This window comes from Astyanax mexicanus, chromosome 15 (genome assembly GCF_023375975.1).
Source record: "Astyanax mexicanus isolate ESR-SI-001 chromosome 15, AstMex3_surface, whole genome shotgun sequence".
Taxonomy (NCBI): Eukaryota; Metazoa; Chordata; class Actinopteri; order Characiformes; family Acestrorhamphidae; genus Astyanax; species Astyanax mexicanus.
The window spans coordinates 118425-132201 of record NC_064422.1 but is presented as its reverse complement, the minus strand read 5'-3'; the positions used below and the strand labels follow the sequence as shown (position 1 = coordinate 132201).

Genomic DNA, 13777 nt, shown 5'->3' with positions numbered 1-13777 from the left:
TTCATTATAGTTCAACCTCACGGGCCAGATGTTTCTTGCTTGCGGGCCGCCTATTGCCGACCTATGACCTAATACCTATTAGAATATAATTAAACTTATTTTACACTGTATTATTATATAATTACTGTATTTCAACAAGAAAAAAGAGACATTTCTTGAACATTAACAGATTTATTATATAAAAAACACAGAAAAACACAAAAAAGAACAACACTGCACACACACACACACACCAAACTTCAGATAAAAAAACAATAACTATTTACAAAAAAAATAGCTGCCTAACCGCACACACACACACACACACACACACACCAAACTTCAGATAAAAAAACAAACAATACCTATTTACAAAAAAAAAAAAGCTGCCTAACCGCACACACACACACCAAACTTCAGATAAAAAAAACAAACAATAACTATTTACAAAAAAAAAAGCTGCCCAACCGCACACACACACACACACACACACACACCAAACTTCAGATAAAAAAAAACAAACAATAACTATTTACAAAAAAAAAAAGCTGCCCAACCGCACACACACACACACACACACACACGCACACACACACACACACACACACCAAACTTCAGATAAAAAAAACAAACAATAACTATTTACAAAAAAAAAAAGCTGCCCAACCGCACACACATTTTTTGTAAATAGTTATTGTTTGTTTTTTTATCTGAAGTTTGGTGTGTGTGTGTGTGTGTGTGTGTGTGTGTGTGCGGTTGGGCAGCTTTTTTTTTTTGTAAATAGGTATTGTTTGTTTTTTTATCTGAAGTTTGGTGTGTGTGTGTGTGTGTGTGTGTGTGACTCCGTTTAGAGCTTGGTTTGAGGCAGAGTCGTTACAGAGCCGTTTCTATCAGTCGGGGAGGAGCTTCTTCACGCTTCTTCTGGACGCTGTGCCAAACTCCATACCCGAAATAGATCAGCAGACCTGAGGTCAGAATGAGAAGAAACAGCTCAGTTTTTGCAGATTTTACCATATCTAGTGGAGTCCCACAGGGTTATATTGTAGGGCCTATGCAACTAATGGTAATTCTGACAATAATGTAGCTATGAAAGCAAAAGTAAGTCTATTTTACGTAAAATTGAATATTTCCAATCATTACTCAGATACTTAGAGTTAAATCAACTTATAATAACTTGAGTTTTGTCTGTTTTCTATTGGTTTTGGCACAATTTATTTGCATACTGGGTATTTCCACCAGTTGCTGACCCTCACCATCAGTGTGTAGTCACCCCCCAGGCTACCTTAGGTAAACTTGGTTTGATGTACCGTATTTTTCACACTACAAGGTGCACCGGATTATAAGGCTCATTATGCGACTCTAGTAAGGAACAGGGGTGTCCCCATGTTTTCCTTCTAATTCAGCTGGTCTATAAAGCTAAGCTAAGTTAAGTAAACAAAACTGTAATTCTTAAAAAACATTTTCTTTTAAAGTTAAACGAGCGCTGGATGTTAATCTACACAGATTTATCTCCTTAAAACGGGTTATCTGGGTGAATAAAGCACTTCTGTTTATTTACAGTTAGATACGCTTAGATTTCCAGAGTTCCACTAAGACTAGCTGCGGTTAGCGGCTAATGCTGCCCGACAGTGCTACACTGAAGAACCCTGAGTGTTCTGGTAATCCAGGGCAACATTAGCTAGTGGTTCGTCCTACCAATAATACTAGCCTCTGAACGTTGAAAGAGATAGCGTTTGGCATTGTTAGCAGCTAATGCTAATGTTCCAACAGTGCTAGCCAGGGATAGCAGCAGGCTACAGGCTGATTATTCTCACCTCTGAACGGCGAAAGAGGTAGAGCTTAGAGTGGTTAGCGACTAATGCTAATACTGCTGCAGCAATGCTAGCTGGGGTTAGCAGCAGGCAACAGTTCGATCATTCTCAGCTCTGAACGGCGAAAGAGGTAGAGCTTAGAGCGGCTAGTGGCTAATGCTAATGCTGCTCCAGCAGTGCTAACTGGGGTTTACAGCAGGCTACAGGCTGATCCTTCTCACCTCTGAACGGCAAAAAAGCTAGCACTTAGCACAGTAAGCAGCTAATGCTAATGCTGCTGCAGCAATGCTAGCTGAGGTTAGCAGCATACTACAGGCCGATAATACACACAATCTGACTGATAAAATTCATAATTTTTTTTTCTGGAAATTTAAGGATTTTAAGTGTGCCTTACAGTGCGAAACATACAGTAGGTTGTAGGTCATAAAACCAAGCTTAGCTGCTAATTCATATTTTAGTTAAATAAAATCAAAAGGAAGACTAAATACAAATCTATTTTTTCATCTGAACATAAAATTTGACATTTTTTTAATGGTGTTTATGCTGAGTGTAACTGAGGTGCTGGTGGATGTCGGTGATTCAGGGTCGCCCTCATGTCTATGTTACCTCCTGTCTCTCTCTCTCTATCTCTACCATTAATAAAGCTGTTACAGTCAGACCTGCTTTAGCCATTAGCCGCTAAAACTGAAACTGACGTACTGTAGTTTCAGCCCTCAGATGAGAACATTAGTCGTATTTGTTGGATTTGATTTGGTTTAATTAGTTAAAAAAACTTTCCAACACAACAGTGGAAACCCCAGCTTGAGATGTTCATCTTACCTATTGCCATCCAGACGGCGTAGCGGATCCACGTATCTGATCCCAGCTGAACCATCAGATAAACATTCACAAAGGTGCTAACCACAGGAAGCACCGGCAGCAGAGGAACCTGCAGAGTTTAGCATGAACAAAATAGTAAATAGAATAATATAGTATATTAATATAGCTATTTATAGGTTTATGTTTGAGTAAAATGAACATTGTTGTTTTATTCTATAAACTACAGACAACATTTCTCCCAAATTACAAATAAAAATTCAGAGCATTTATTTACAGAAAATGAGAAATGGCTGAAATAACAAAAAAGATGCAGAGCTTTCAGACCTCAAATAATGCAAAGAAAACAAGTTCATATTCATAAAGTTTTAAGAGTTCAGAAATAATCAATATTTGGTGGAGTAACCCTGTTTTTTAATCACAGTTTTTTTTTCATGCATCTTGGCATCATGTTCTCCTCCACCAGTCTTACACACTGCTTTTGGATAACTTTATGCTGCTTTACTCCTGGTGCAAAAATTAAGCAGTTCAGTTTGGTTTGTTGGTTTGTGATCATCCATCTTCCTCTTAATTATATTCCAGAGGTTTTCAATTTGGTAAAAACAAAGAAACTCATAATTATTATACCCCCATCTGAAGAAACTCAACAATAGATGAGAAAACATGGAACGCTGGTGAACCTTCCCAGGAGTGACCGGCTGACCGAACAAAATTACTCCAAAAGGGCATGAAGAACTCATCCAGGAGATCCCAAAAGAACCCAGAACAACATTTAAATAACTGCAGGATCTCACTCACCTCAGTTAAGATCAGTGTTAATGATTCAATAATAAGAATAAAGAGACAAACGGGTAAAAATTATCTCCATGGGAGAATTGCAAGATAAAAAACACTGCTTTTTACATACTGAACGTAAAATGTAAAACATGGTGGTGGTAGTGTGTGTGTGTGTGTGTGTGTGTGTGTGTGTGTGTGTGTGTGTGTGTGTGTGTGTGTGTGTGTGTGTGATGATGGTCTGGAGCTGCTGGACTTTAACTTGCTGTAATGGATGGAAGTAGGAATTCTACTGTTCTCTAACATAAAATCCTGAAGGAGAATCAGAATCCGTCCATCTGTTCCTTACTGACCTCAAGCTCAGGAGTACTTTACTTGGGTTCTGTAGCAGGACAATGACCTAAAGAACACAAACCTCTAATGTTCACTGTCTCTGAATGGATTAAAAACTAAAAACTAAATGAAGGTTTTGGGGTTAAAGGTCTAGTTAAAGTCTGGATGATTGAGATGCTGTAGATGATCTTAAACAGGACTTTTATTCTGGAAAATGCTCCAATGTGTCTGAATTAAAACTGTAATTCTATAAAGAAGAGTGGAACTAAATTCCTCCACAGAGATGAGAAAGGGCTAGATTGGTTTGGATAATCTGAAAAATATCAGTATTACAAAAAATCCCAGCTGGGTGACTCTCACCATGAAGGCAGCTTTGACGCCGCTTTTTGGTTGCCTCCAGATGATGATAACGGTGATGAGTAGACACAGCAGAGCTACGGTGATGATCAGGATCATCCACCACTCGCCCACCGACTGTATTCCCTTAGTCAGGATCACACTCAGAACCACTGCAAGAGCAACTGCACAAAAAAAACAGACCAAAAATAGGGTTTTTCAGTGAGACTGAGGTGGAACTGTATGTAGATAAAGGCATGATGTTGTACAATCAAACTACTGAAAACCAAAAAAAAAAAAAAACGTTTTATTGCTTTAGTTTAAGTGATATTAGAATGTTTTTTACATAAGTAGTAGTTCCCAGCTAGACATTGTTGAAATATTATGAGAATGTTAGAAGTGACGTTCCCAAAACTTTTTGCAACAGTGATGTTGCAGCAACGCTTGAAAGGGTTTAAACATTCTGAAAATTTCTGATATAATAATTGGTTAATTGTAAACCAGCTAGACATTCTGGATACATTATACTGTACGTGTACACTTAGTTCCGACCCTGCAATGTGATTGGCTGAAAGGCGTTCTATGAGTGCCGTTTTCAGCCTGTAATGCACTGTAACCAAAGCTCTCCATGTGTTACTCCACGTACAGGTAACCCAGCAACGATGCAGCGCTTACAAACCAAACACAAACCAAATACGATGTGATTATACACCACTGGGGGGCGCTGGTCTCCATAGAGGCAGTGCAGAAAAAACATGTCTCTAATAGGTGGCGTAGACAAAGACGTGGCCTTACGATTTAAAAATATGCATTAATACACACATTTTCAGCCACTAATATCAGGTTAAGAGTTGTTATTATTAAAATAAAAGCTTAAGTGTATATATTTTTATATTTTCTAGTTGATATTGGGTATTTTAAGCTGAATGTAATTTAAAGCTTGTAATTTCACAGTTCCTGCTGCTGGGGGGGCGAGGTAAACAAAACTTTCTTAAAAAAATAATAATAAATAAATAAAAATCAGTCAAACGAGCGCAGGACTTTAATCTACACAGATTTCTCTCCTGTTTATTTGGGTGAGTAAAGCGCTTCTGTTTATTTACAGTAAGATTAGATTTCCACAATTTTGACTGAAATGGTTGATAATGCCATGACAAGCAGAGCAGCAATTAAACTATTTTAACTGGCGGAGTTTTATAACAGATCCTATTTTCTCCTCCTCTTTAACTCAAAATCTTTTAATAAACAGTGATAATGCAAAACAAAGCAGTTACAGCACGAACTTCAAGTGTATTATTGCATTTATTATACCACAATTCCATTATCACTGTTTATTGAAAGATTCTGAGTAAAAGAGGAGGAGAAAATAGGATCTGTTTGGTTATAAAAACTCCAGCAGTTAAAATAGTTCCATTGCTGCTCTGTTTGTAGCTGCGTTTGTGCAGTTTGGCTTGTAAGCGCTGCATCGTTGCTAGGTTACCCTGTACAGTATGTGGCGGAGTAATACTGTACATGGAGAGCTTCGGTTACAGTGCATTACCGGCTGATAACGTTACTCATAGAGTGCCTCTCAGCCAATCACATTGCAGGGTCAGAACTAACTGTGGTATAATAAAGATTCTAAAAAATCGATGATAATCGATTAATCGTTGATTAAATGCAATAAAGAGCAATAAGTTTACAGGACTTACTGGTGCAGATGGTCAGGTACGACACGACGCTTGAACTTGTTGAGGTTGGTGAAGACGGCGGCCGTAGAAGATTCCACTTCTGCTTGTAGTTCATCTCATTTGGATCTGCTTGGTATCTGCAGTCATACAACGTTTGTTTTTTAGATTGCAGAATGTCCATGTTGGTTTTTCCAATATACTCAACTGGCCCAAAGAAACAGTCGCTAAAAAACGAGAACGTTAGCAGTGAAGTCTTTGTTCAGAAGAGTGGAACGTACCTGAGGATGAGGATACAGATGGCCACCAGGGTGTAGGCAAACAGTGTCCCAATGGACATCATGTCCACCAGAGCCTTCAGATCAAACACCAGAGCCATGATAGCTGTAAAACAGGTACACTGATTCCTCACATTCTGTTCAACTTTAAAATTACTGCTATCTGTAAGATTAAGTCCTATTCTATTGGCAATACTTTCCTACTATAGGAATTAGACAGGCTGTGTGTGTGTCAGCAATGGATGCAACTAAGTAGTTGAATGCAGCGATTTTCTCTTTCTCAACTGCAACCATCTGGTAACCACTTAGCAACCACCACCAATATTATAGCAACACCTTAACTACCACCTAGCAACCACTTAACAATGACATATCAACCTTCATGTATACCATTGCAACACCTTAGCAACCACCTAGCGGCCACCACAGATACCCTCGCAACACTTTAGCAACCAGTTGGCAACACCATGGCAATCACCCAGAAACCACTGAGCAACACTATAGTAATCACCACAGATACCATCGCAACGCCTTAGTAACCACCTAGCTACCACGTAGCAATGACATAGCAACCAATACAGATACCATACCAACCCCTTAGCAATCAGTTAGCAACACCATAGCAACCACCACGGTTACATTGCAACACCTTAGCAACCACCTAGCGCCCACCACAGATACCAATGCAACACCTTAGCAACCACCTAGCCACAACTTAGCAATGCAACAGCAACCACCACAGATACCATACCAACCCCTTGGCAACTACCTACCAACCACCACGAACACCTTGAAACACCGTAGCAATAGCAGATACCATAGCAACACCATGGTTACCAACCAGCAACCACCTAGCAACACCATAGCAACCACCACAGATACACTGCATCACCTTAGAAATCACATAGCCACAATTTAGCAATGACATAGCAACCACCACGGTTACATTGCAACACTTTAGCAACCACCTGGCAAACACTACAGATACCCTTGCAACATCTTAGCAACCAGTAAGCAACACCATAGCAATCACCCAGCAACCACTGAGCAACACTATAATAACCACCACAGATACAGTACCATAGCGACACCATGGTTACCACTCAGCAACCACCGAGCAACACCTTAGCAACCACCTACCAACCACCACAGACACATTGCAACACCTTAGCAACCACCTAGCAGCACCATAGCAACAAATGCATAGCAACACCCTAGCAATAGCAGATACCATAGCAACACCTTAGCAACGACCTAACGACCACCACAAACCACCTAGAATCACCATACCTAGCAGCACCATAGCAACAAGTGCATAGCAACACCCTAGCAATAGCAGATACCATAGCAACACCTTAGCAACTCCTTAGCAACCACCACACACACACTGCAACACCTTAGCAACACCTTAGCAGCACCATAGCAACCACATGGGATAGCATAGCCACCACCTAGCAACACCTTAAAAACAACCACATTGCAACCACTTAGTAACACTATAATATGACATGAGATGACCCTACTAATCAGTGTGAGCCACATTAGCTGTGCAATGATCCTCTGTTTCCCTCAGAAAATTCACTTTTTTTTGTTTTTTATTAAATTAAAACTACAAGTAACAGAGCTGGTGAATTCTCAGGTGTGTTACCTGCCGCGACTCCTGAGGTGAGGGTGGCGATGACGGGACTCTGGCGGGAGCTGATGTTACTCAGAGGTTTGAAGAGCAGTCCGTCTCTAGCCATGGCGAACAGGACCCGGGGCATCGGGAACATCATCCCCAGCAGACTGCAACAAAACAACCAATCAGAGGGCATTAGATCAACAGTATTCAGTTTATGTAACAAAGTAACAAATGGACATTTGTGCACAGCATAATCTTAACCGGAAACAACTGCGTACATTTAATAGGCTATATGTCATACTGGGGATTAGTGAAGAACTCAAAAAAAAAACATTTTGTGATTTTGTGAAAACTTTGATTTTCATTGGTGCACTTCTTTTCTTGATATTTATCAATAGCAATTACAGATTCCTAAGGTGTTTTCAAGCTTAGCAGCAAGTCTACGTATCTTATTCCCACACTATTGAAGCAATTATCGCTTGTAAATTATCGTAAACATCTGGGAAACCCTGTCATGAGTAGCTGTGTTAAAAAGAGTTTTGATTTTAAGATGTTGAAAACAATTGATGCAAATTCTCTAAAAACGAAGGATTGAAATGTGTGTTTTATCACAGCTGATTTATTCTAGTCTCAAACATTATGAAGGCAGTGTAATATACGTATTATTAGGAGCACTAAACTGAGCAATAAACGTCTATTTTCTGGTGTATTTTCATCCGTAAGGCGCACCGGACTATTAGGCTCATTAAGCGACACTTAGCAACACTATAGCAACCACCATGGATACCATAGCAACACCATGGTTACCACCAAGAAATCACTGGGCAACACTATAGCAACCACCATAGATACCATAGCAACACCTTAGCAAGCACCTAGCAACCACTGAGCAATGACATAGCAACCTCAATGGATACCATAGCAACAGCTTAGCAACCACCTAGCAACCCCTTAGCAATGACATAGCAACCTCAATGGATACCATAGCAAAAGCCTAGCAACCATTTAGCAACATAGCAACCACCACAGATACTATCGCAATGCCTTAGCAAACAGTCAGGAACACCATACCAACCATGCAGCAACACTATAGCAACCAACACCGATATTATCGCAACCCCTTAGCAATCAGTTAGCAACACCATAGCAACCACCACGGTTACATTGCAACACTTTAGCAACCACCTAGCGATCACCACAGATACCCTCGCAACACCTTAGCAACCAGTTAGCAACACCAAAGCAAACCCCCAGCATCCACTGAGCAAAATTATAATAACCACCACAGATAGAGAACCACAGCAACACCATGGTTACCACCCAGCAACCACCTAGCAACACCATATCAACAACCACAGATAGCACAGCAACATCTTAGCAGCCACCTAGCCACAACTTTGCAATGCCACTGCAACCACCACAGATACAATACCAACCCCTTGGCAACCACCTACCTACCACCAGGGACACAAATCGAAATGTGAGCATGGGTGTCGCCATGTTTCACTTCTAATGGGGAAGCTGGGGAAGCGCCTAATTAAACAAAACTGTAATTCTTAAAAAATAAAATTTCTTTCAAAGTTAAACGAGTGCTGGATGCTAATAGCAGATTTCTCTGCTGAAATTTTTTTATTTGGGTGAGTAAATAGCTTCCATTTATTTACAGTAAGCTTAGATTTACAATATTTTGTCTAAGGGTGAGTTTTCAGTGAAGTTTCTCCAGCACTAAGGCTGGGTTCAGCAGCATTAGCACTAGCATTAGCCGCTAACTACAGTGGATAGCGCTAGACTAAGGAACCAACTAGCGGCTCATCCCATGTACAGGTGCTGGTCAACGAATTAGAATAATTTGAAATAGTGCAATCATGAAATTCTTTGAATGCATTTTTTGTGCAGAAAGCAAATCAGGTGTTCACCGCACCTGTCCTACTCGTTAGACTAATCACAGAACTCGTTACCTGGAAAAAAATTTGCTCAGCTGAACTTTCCAAAAGGCCCATTTAGGCCATTTAACTGTGACACTGTTGTTTTATTGAATTAGAATAATGGAGAAACCGTTTCATTGAATTAGAATAATTTTTATTATAATTACAATCATCACTTTCTCAGTATTTTGTGGCTGCCCCCTTGGCTTGTATGACTGCCTGAAGTCTCCGCGGCATCGATTTGACCAGCTTGTCGCAAGTTTCCGCACTCACAGCTTCCCAGGCAGTTGCGATGTTCTGCTTCAGTTGGTCCAGCGTAGTAGGCTTTCTGTCGCGAATTTTCCGCTTGACGATGGCCCAAAGGTTTTCAATGACATTGAGGTCAGGCGAGTTGGCCGGCCATGCCAAAACTTCAAGCTGTTTTTTAGTGAACCAATCTTTGGTTGACTTTGCCGCATGAGCCGGTGCTAGATCCTGTTGAAATATGAAGTCTTCTTCGCCGAACTGTTCCTCAACAGTCGGAATCAGGAACGTTTCCAGAACATCTTGATATACGGCAGCATTGACAGTCTTCTTGAGGAAGCAGAGTTTCCCTACACCTCGAGCGGACATGCATCCCCAGACCATAACGCTCTGGGGAAACTTGACGGATCTTTTCACGCACTTGTGGTTGTAGGTTTCGCCACCACGACGCCAGACACGAGGACCTTGGTCACCGAAGGAGATGAGCGTGATTCGTCACTGAAGACCACTTTCTGCCAGTCTTCAGCAGTCCACTCGCCGTGTTCTTTGGCCCACTTCAGCCGTTTCTCCATTTGTTTCTTGTTCAGAATCGTTTTTACTGCTGGAACGCGAGATTTGAAGCCGAGTTCGCGCAGACGACGGTAAGTGGTTGATCTGGAGACGTCAGCGCCGGTCTGCTTGTTCCACAAGTCGGTGAGCTCGGAAGTGGACTTGAACCGGTTGCTGACTGCGATCTTTTCAGCTGCTTGTTGTCGCAAGCAGAAGTTTTTCGGACGCCGGAACAGTTGGTGCGCTTGCTGCAGTTTTTCTTGAGAGCTTTGCAGACGGAAGACTGGCTGATGCCGAGCTACTCAGCAATTTTAGTTTGGGTCAAGCCTTGTTGGCGAAGGGCTTGAATTTGAGCCACTATTCCGGTTGAGAGGTCGCGCTGCTTACCCATGATTGATTTTACAACTTAGAAATTCTACTCAACCCTGACTTTATACTGCACAGTGAACACTCTTCACAGAAAACAAAAATTCGAGCATTTATTCTAATTCAATGAAACGGTTTCTCCATTATTCTAATTCAATAAAACAACAGTGTCACAGTTAAATGGCCTAAATGGGCCTTTTGGAAAGCTCAGCTGAGCAAATTTTATTCCAGGTAACGAGTTCTGTGATTAGTCTAACGAGTAGGACAGGTGCGGTGAACACCTGATTTGCTTTCTGCACAAAAAATGCATTCAAAGAATTTCATGATTGTACTATTTCAAATTATTCTAATTCGTTGACCAGCACCTGTAGCTTATTACAACATGGCGAACACGCAGACAGCTCAATATACTCACCTCTGAATGGTGAAAGAGCTAGCACTTACTGTGGTTAGCAGCTAATGCTAATGCTGCTGCACCCAGCCTTAGTGCTGGAGAAACTTCACTGAAAAATCACCCTTACAAAGTGCTGTACTTCAATGTTAAAGTGGCTTTACTTCTCCTTAATACCTGACTGGTAGAATTCATACATAAGGAGCACCGGATTATAAGGTGCACTGACTATTTTTAGACAAATTAAAGCATTTTATAGTCAACACAGTTTATTTTACAGCTGTATTTGCCTTTTTAACAGCACAATCGGTCTCAACCTGTTCCAGACCCATTTTAACTGGACTGAACTGCATTAGCTGTTACTGGAATCTCTTAAAGACCAGCATTATCTGTCCTGTAAATCCTGACGAGTAAATGTTTAACTTTTCTCAGCATCGCAGAGCTCGGCATTATCCATCACACACTCATTACCAAGCGAATCAGGAACCATTTGGAGTTACGAGTTTCCGCTTGCTCGTCTTGTAAGAAAAGACAGTGGCGCCTCATGTTGCATCGAAAACGAGCCCTAGAATATCTAGGTTTAGTAGAATAAAGAGAGTTCAAAAGAAAATCTAGCAGAACCAAAAAAATACAGGTTTAAACATGCCAATTTCACATCCCCAAAACTGTTACATCACAGTTTTGACTGATACAATTTGCATTCCCAATATTCACATAAACCCAGTGCACTAGTGTAAGCCATTAGCTGTGTCTAGGCTGCATTTCTCAGCTACTTCTACATCATAGAAGATTAGGAGGACGCAGCTGATGTATCCTTCACATTCTTCAGTTACCCACACATAACTGTGCACATGCATTTTTTAAATATAGGTATTTTTGTTCGAAATATATTTAATTTCCCTGACGAAATGATGTGGGACCTTTTTGATGGGCGTGGTGTTCTGGAAATCTCTATCTTGGCAACAGAAAACACAGGATGTCATACCTGACTGGGATCAGGCAGAGAGAGAGAGAAAAGGGAGACACTGCTGGGATGGAATACGAAGCAGTTGTGTTTATTAAGAAACACGGGAATAATATAAAACTCAAAAATGGAAAACAAATGAAAACACAATGAACATGCAACAATAACTAACTGGGGAAAACTAGAAACAAACTTAGAAACTGACAAATAAAGTGGGACTGGGCAAAGTAAAGAAAAAGCTGAAAAACGGGAGAAACGGAAAACGGCCAAAACAATAAAACCAGGAAGTGGCCAAAACAATAAGACCAGCGCGTAGCGCAGTACAAAGGGGAAAACGGGACAACTAGGCTACAAACTAGAACGAAAAACTACTAAGCAGAGCTTAGGGAAAATGGCTAGACTAAAAAACTCAAACTGGGCAAAGAAACAAAATAAGAAAATATAACAGAAAATACTTAGGCAAAGGGGACTCCGGGAAAACGGGAAGACAGGATCGTCTGAGAGAACGCTTTGTAAGACAGCTAACAGGCTGGAACCGCAGGGAAACACAGACCATGATAGTGACCATTACTCGGCGAAGAGTGGAGGAGAACAGCGTGCTTTTAAGCTGCTCTCCACAGCTGAAGCCAGTCTGTGATCAGGGCTGAGCAGCCGTGTGTGTGTGTGTGTGTGTGTGTGTGTGTGTGTGTGCTCTGAAGGAGCGGATGTCCTTATATGGGCATAGTGCTCTCTCAGAGTGCGCCGGAGGGGGGGGCGCGGTTGCTCAGGCCTGACACAGGAGCTCCACTGACTGAATAAAACCTAGACAGACGCCAACAGTCAGACGTTCATCGCTATCTTGACAACTTTTACATCAACAATAAACAGAATAGTAAATAAAATAACATTGCTGTTCCCGTAAATGAGCTGCTGGAGCTCCTTCACAGCGTCAACCAGCAGCTCAGTTTCCTCTGCTGAGAAGAGTTTGTTGAACACGTCCAGGTAGCTGCACCGTTACAATAGCAATCCACCAAAGTCAGAGCTCACCTGACTCTTAAAGGGAATGATGAGCAAGAGACACTCTGATTGTTTTTTTTATTTCACATTACGCCCAAAATGAACCACACCCATGATTAATTAAGAGAATTAGTACGTCTTTTACGCAATTTGAGCTAAGCAAAGTGTACTTTTCTCATCATTACGATAGCAAAGACACACTGACACATTCTAAATCAAGTTGCACAGTGCAAGTTTCATCCCTTTAAATCGCAAAAAGTAGGGTCCAATGACTGATAACTTAATATATTAAATGTAAGACAATGTTTTTTTTACTTTAGCATGTAAAACATGAACATTATATTGAGTATCTTCACATTTTTATGCCCAAATTTGAGAGATTTTAAGCAAAACTGTAGATTTTTAAGATTGAAACACATTTAATATAGGAAATTAAACAACAATAGCCCACAATACTTACAGTATATCCCCTTTTCTACAGGTTTGTTGGTTTATTTCACGTTATGCCCAAAACAACCATGATTAATTAAGAGAAATAGTGCATGCCCAATGGGTGTACTTTTCCCGTCGTTATGATAGCAAAGACAGTTTAATTAGAACCCCAGTCTATAATAAAGGTGGCCACATGAAATTTTAATAATTTGATCACAATTTTGCCTTTTTGAGTTATTTTCAGAGGAAAGTAAATACACACTAGAATAGAATATATTTTTTGCAGAGACGTAAGT

General features: G+C 40.6%; 1 protein-coding gene across 1 annotated transcript; it reads right to left on the bottom strand.

The window, feature by feature from the left end:
* Positions 1 to 5410: 5410 nt before the first annotated feature.
* Positions 5411 to 6221, bottom strand: LOC125781318 (cationic amino acid transporter 2-like). The gene is made up of 2 exons (XM_049465065.1): positions 5998 to 6221; positions 5411 to 5856 (listed from the first exon to the last, which is right to left on the bottom strand). Exons 1-2 carry the CDS (start codon positions 6093 to 6095, stop codon positions 5703 to 5705), a joined length of 252 nt encoding a protein of 83 aa, XP_049321022.1. The 5' UTR covers positions 6096 to 6221; the 3' UTR covers positions 5411 to 5702.
* Positions 6222 to 13777: the final 7556 nt, after the last annotated feature.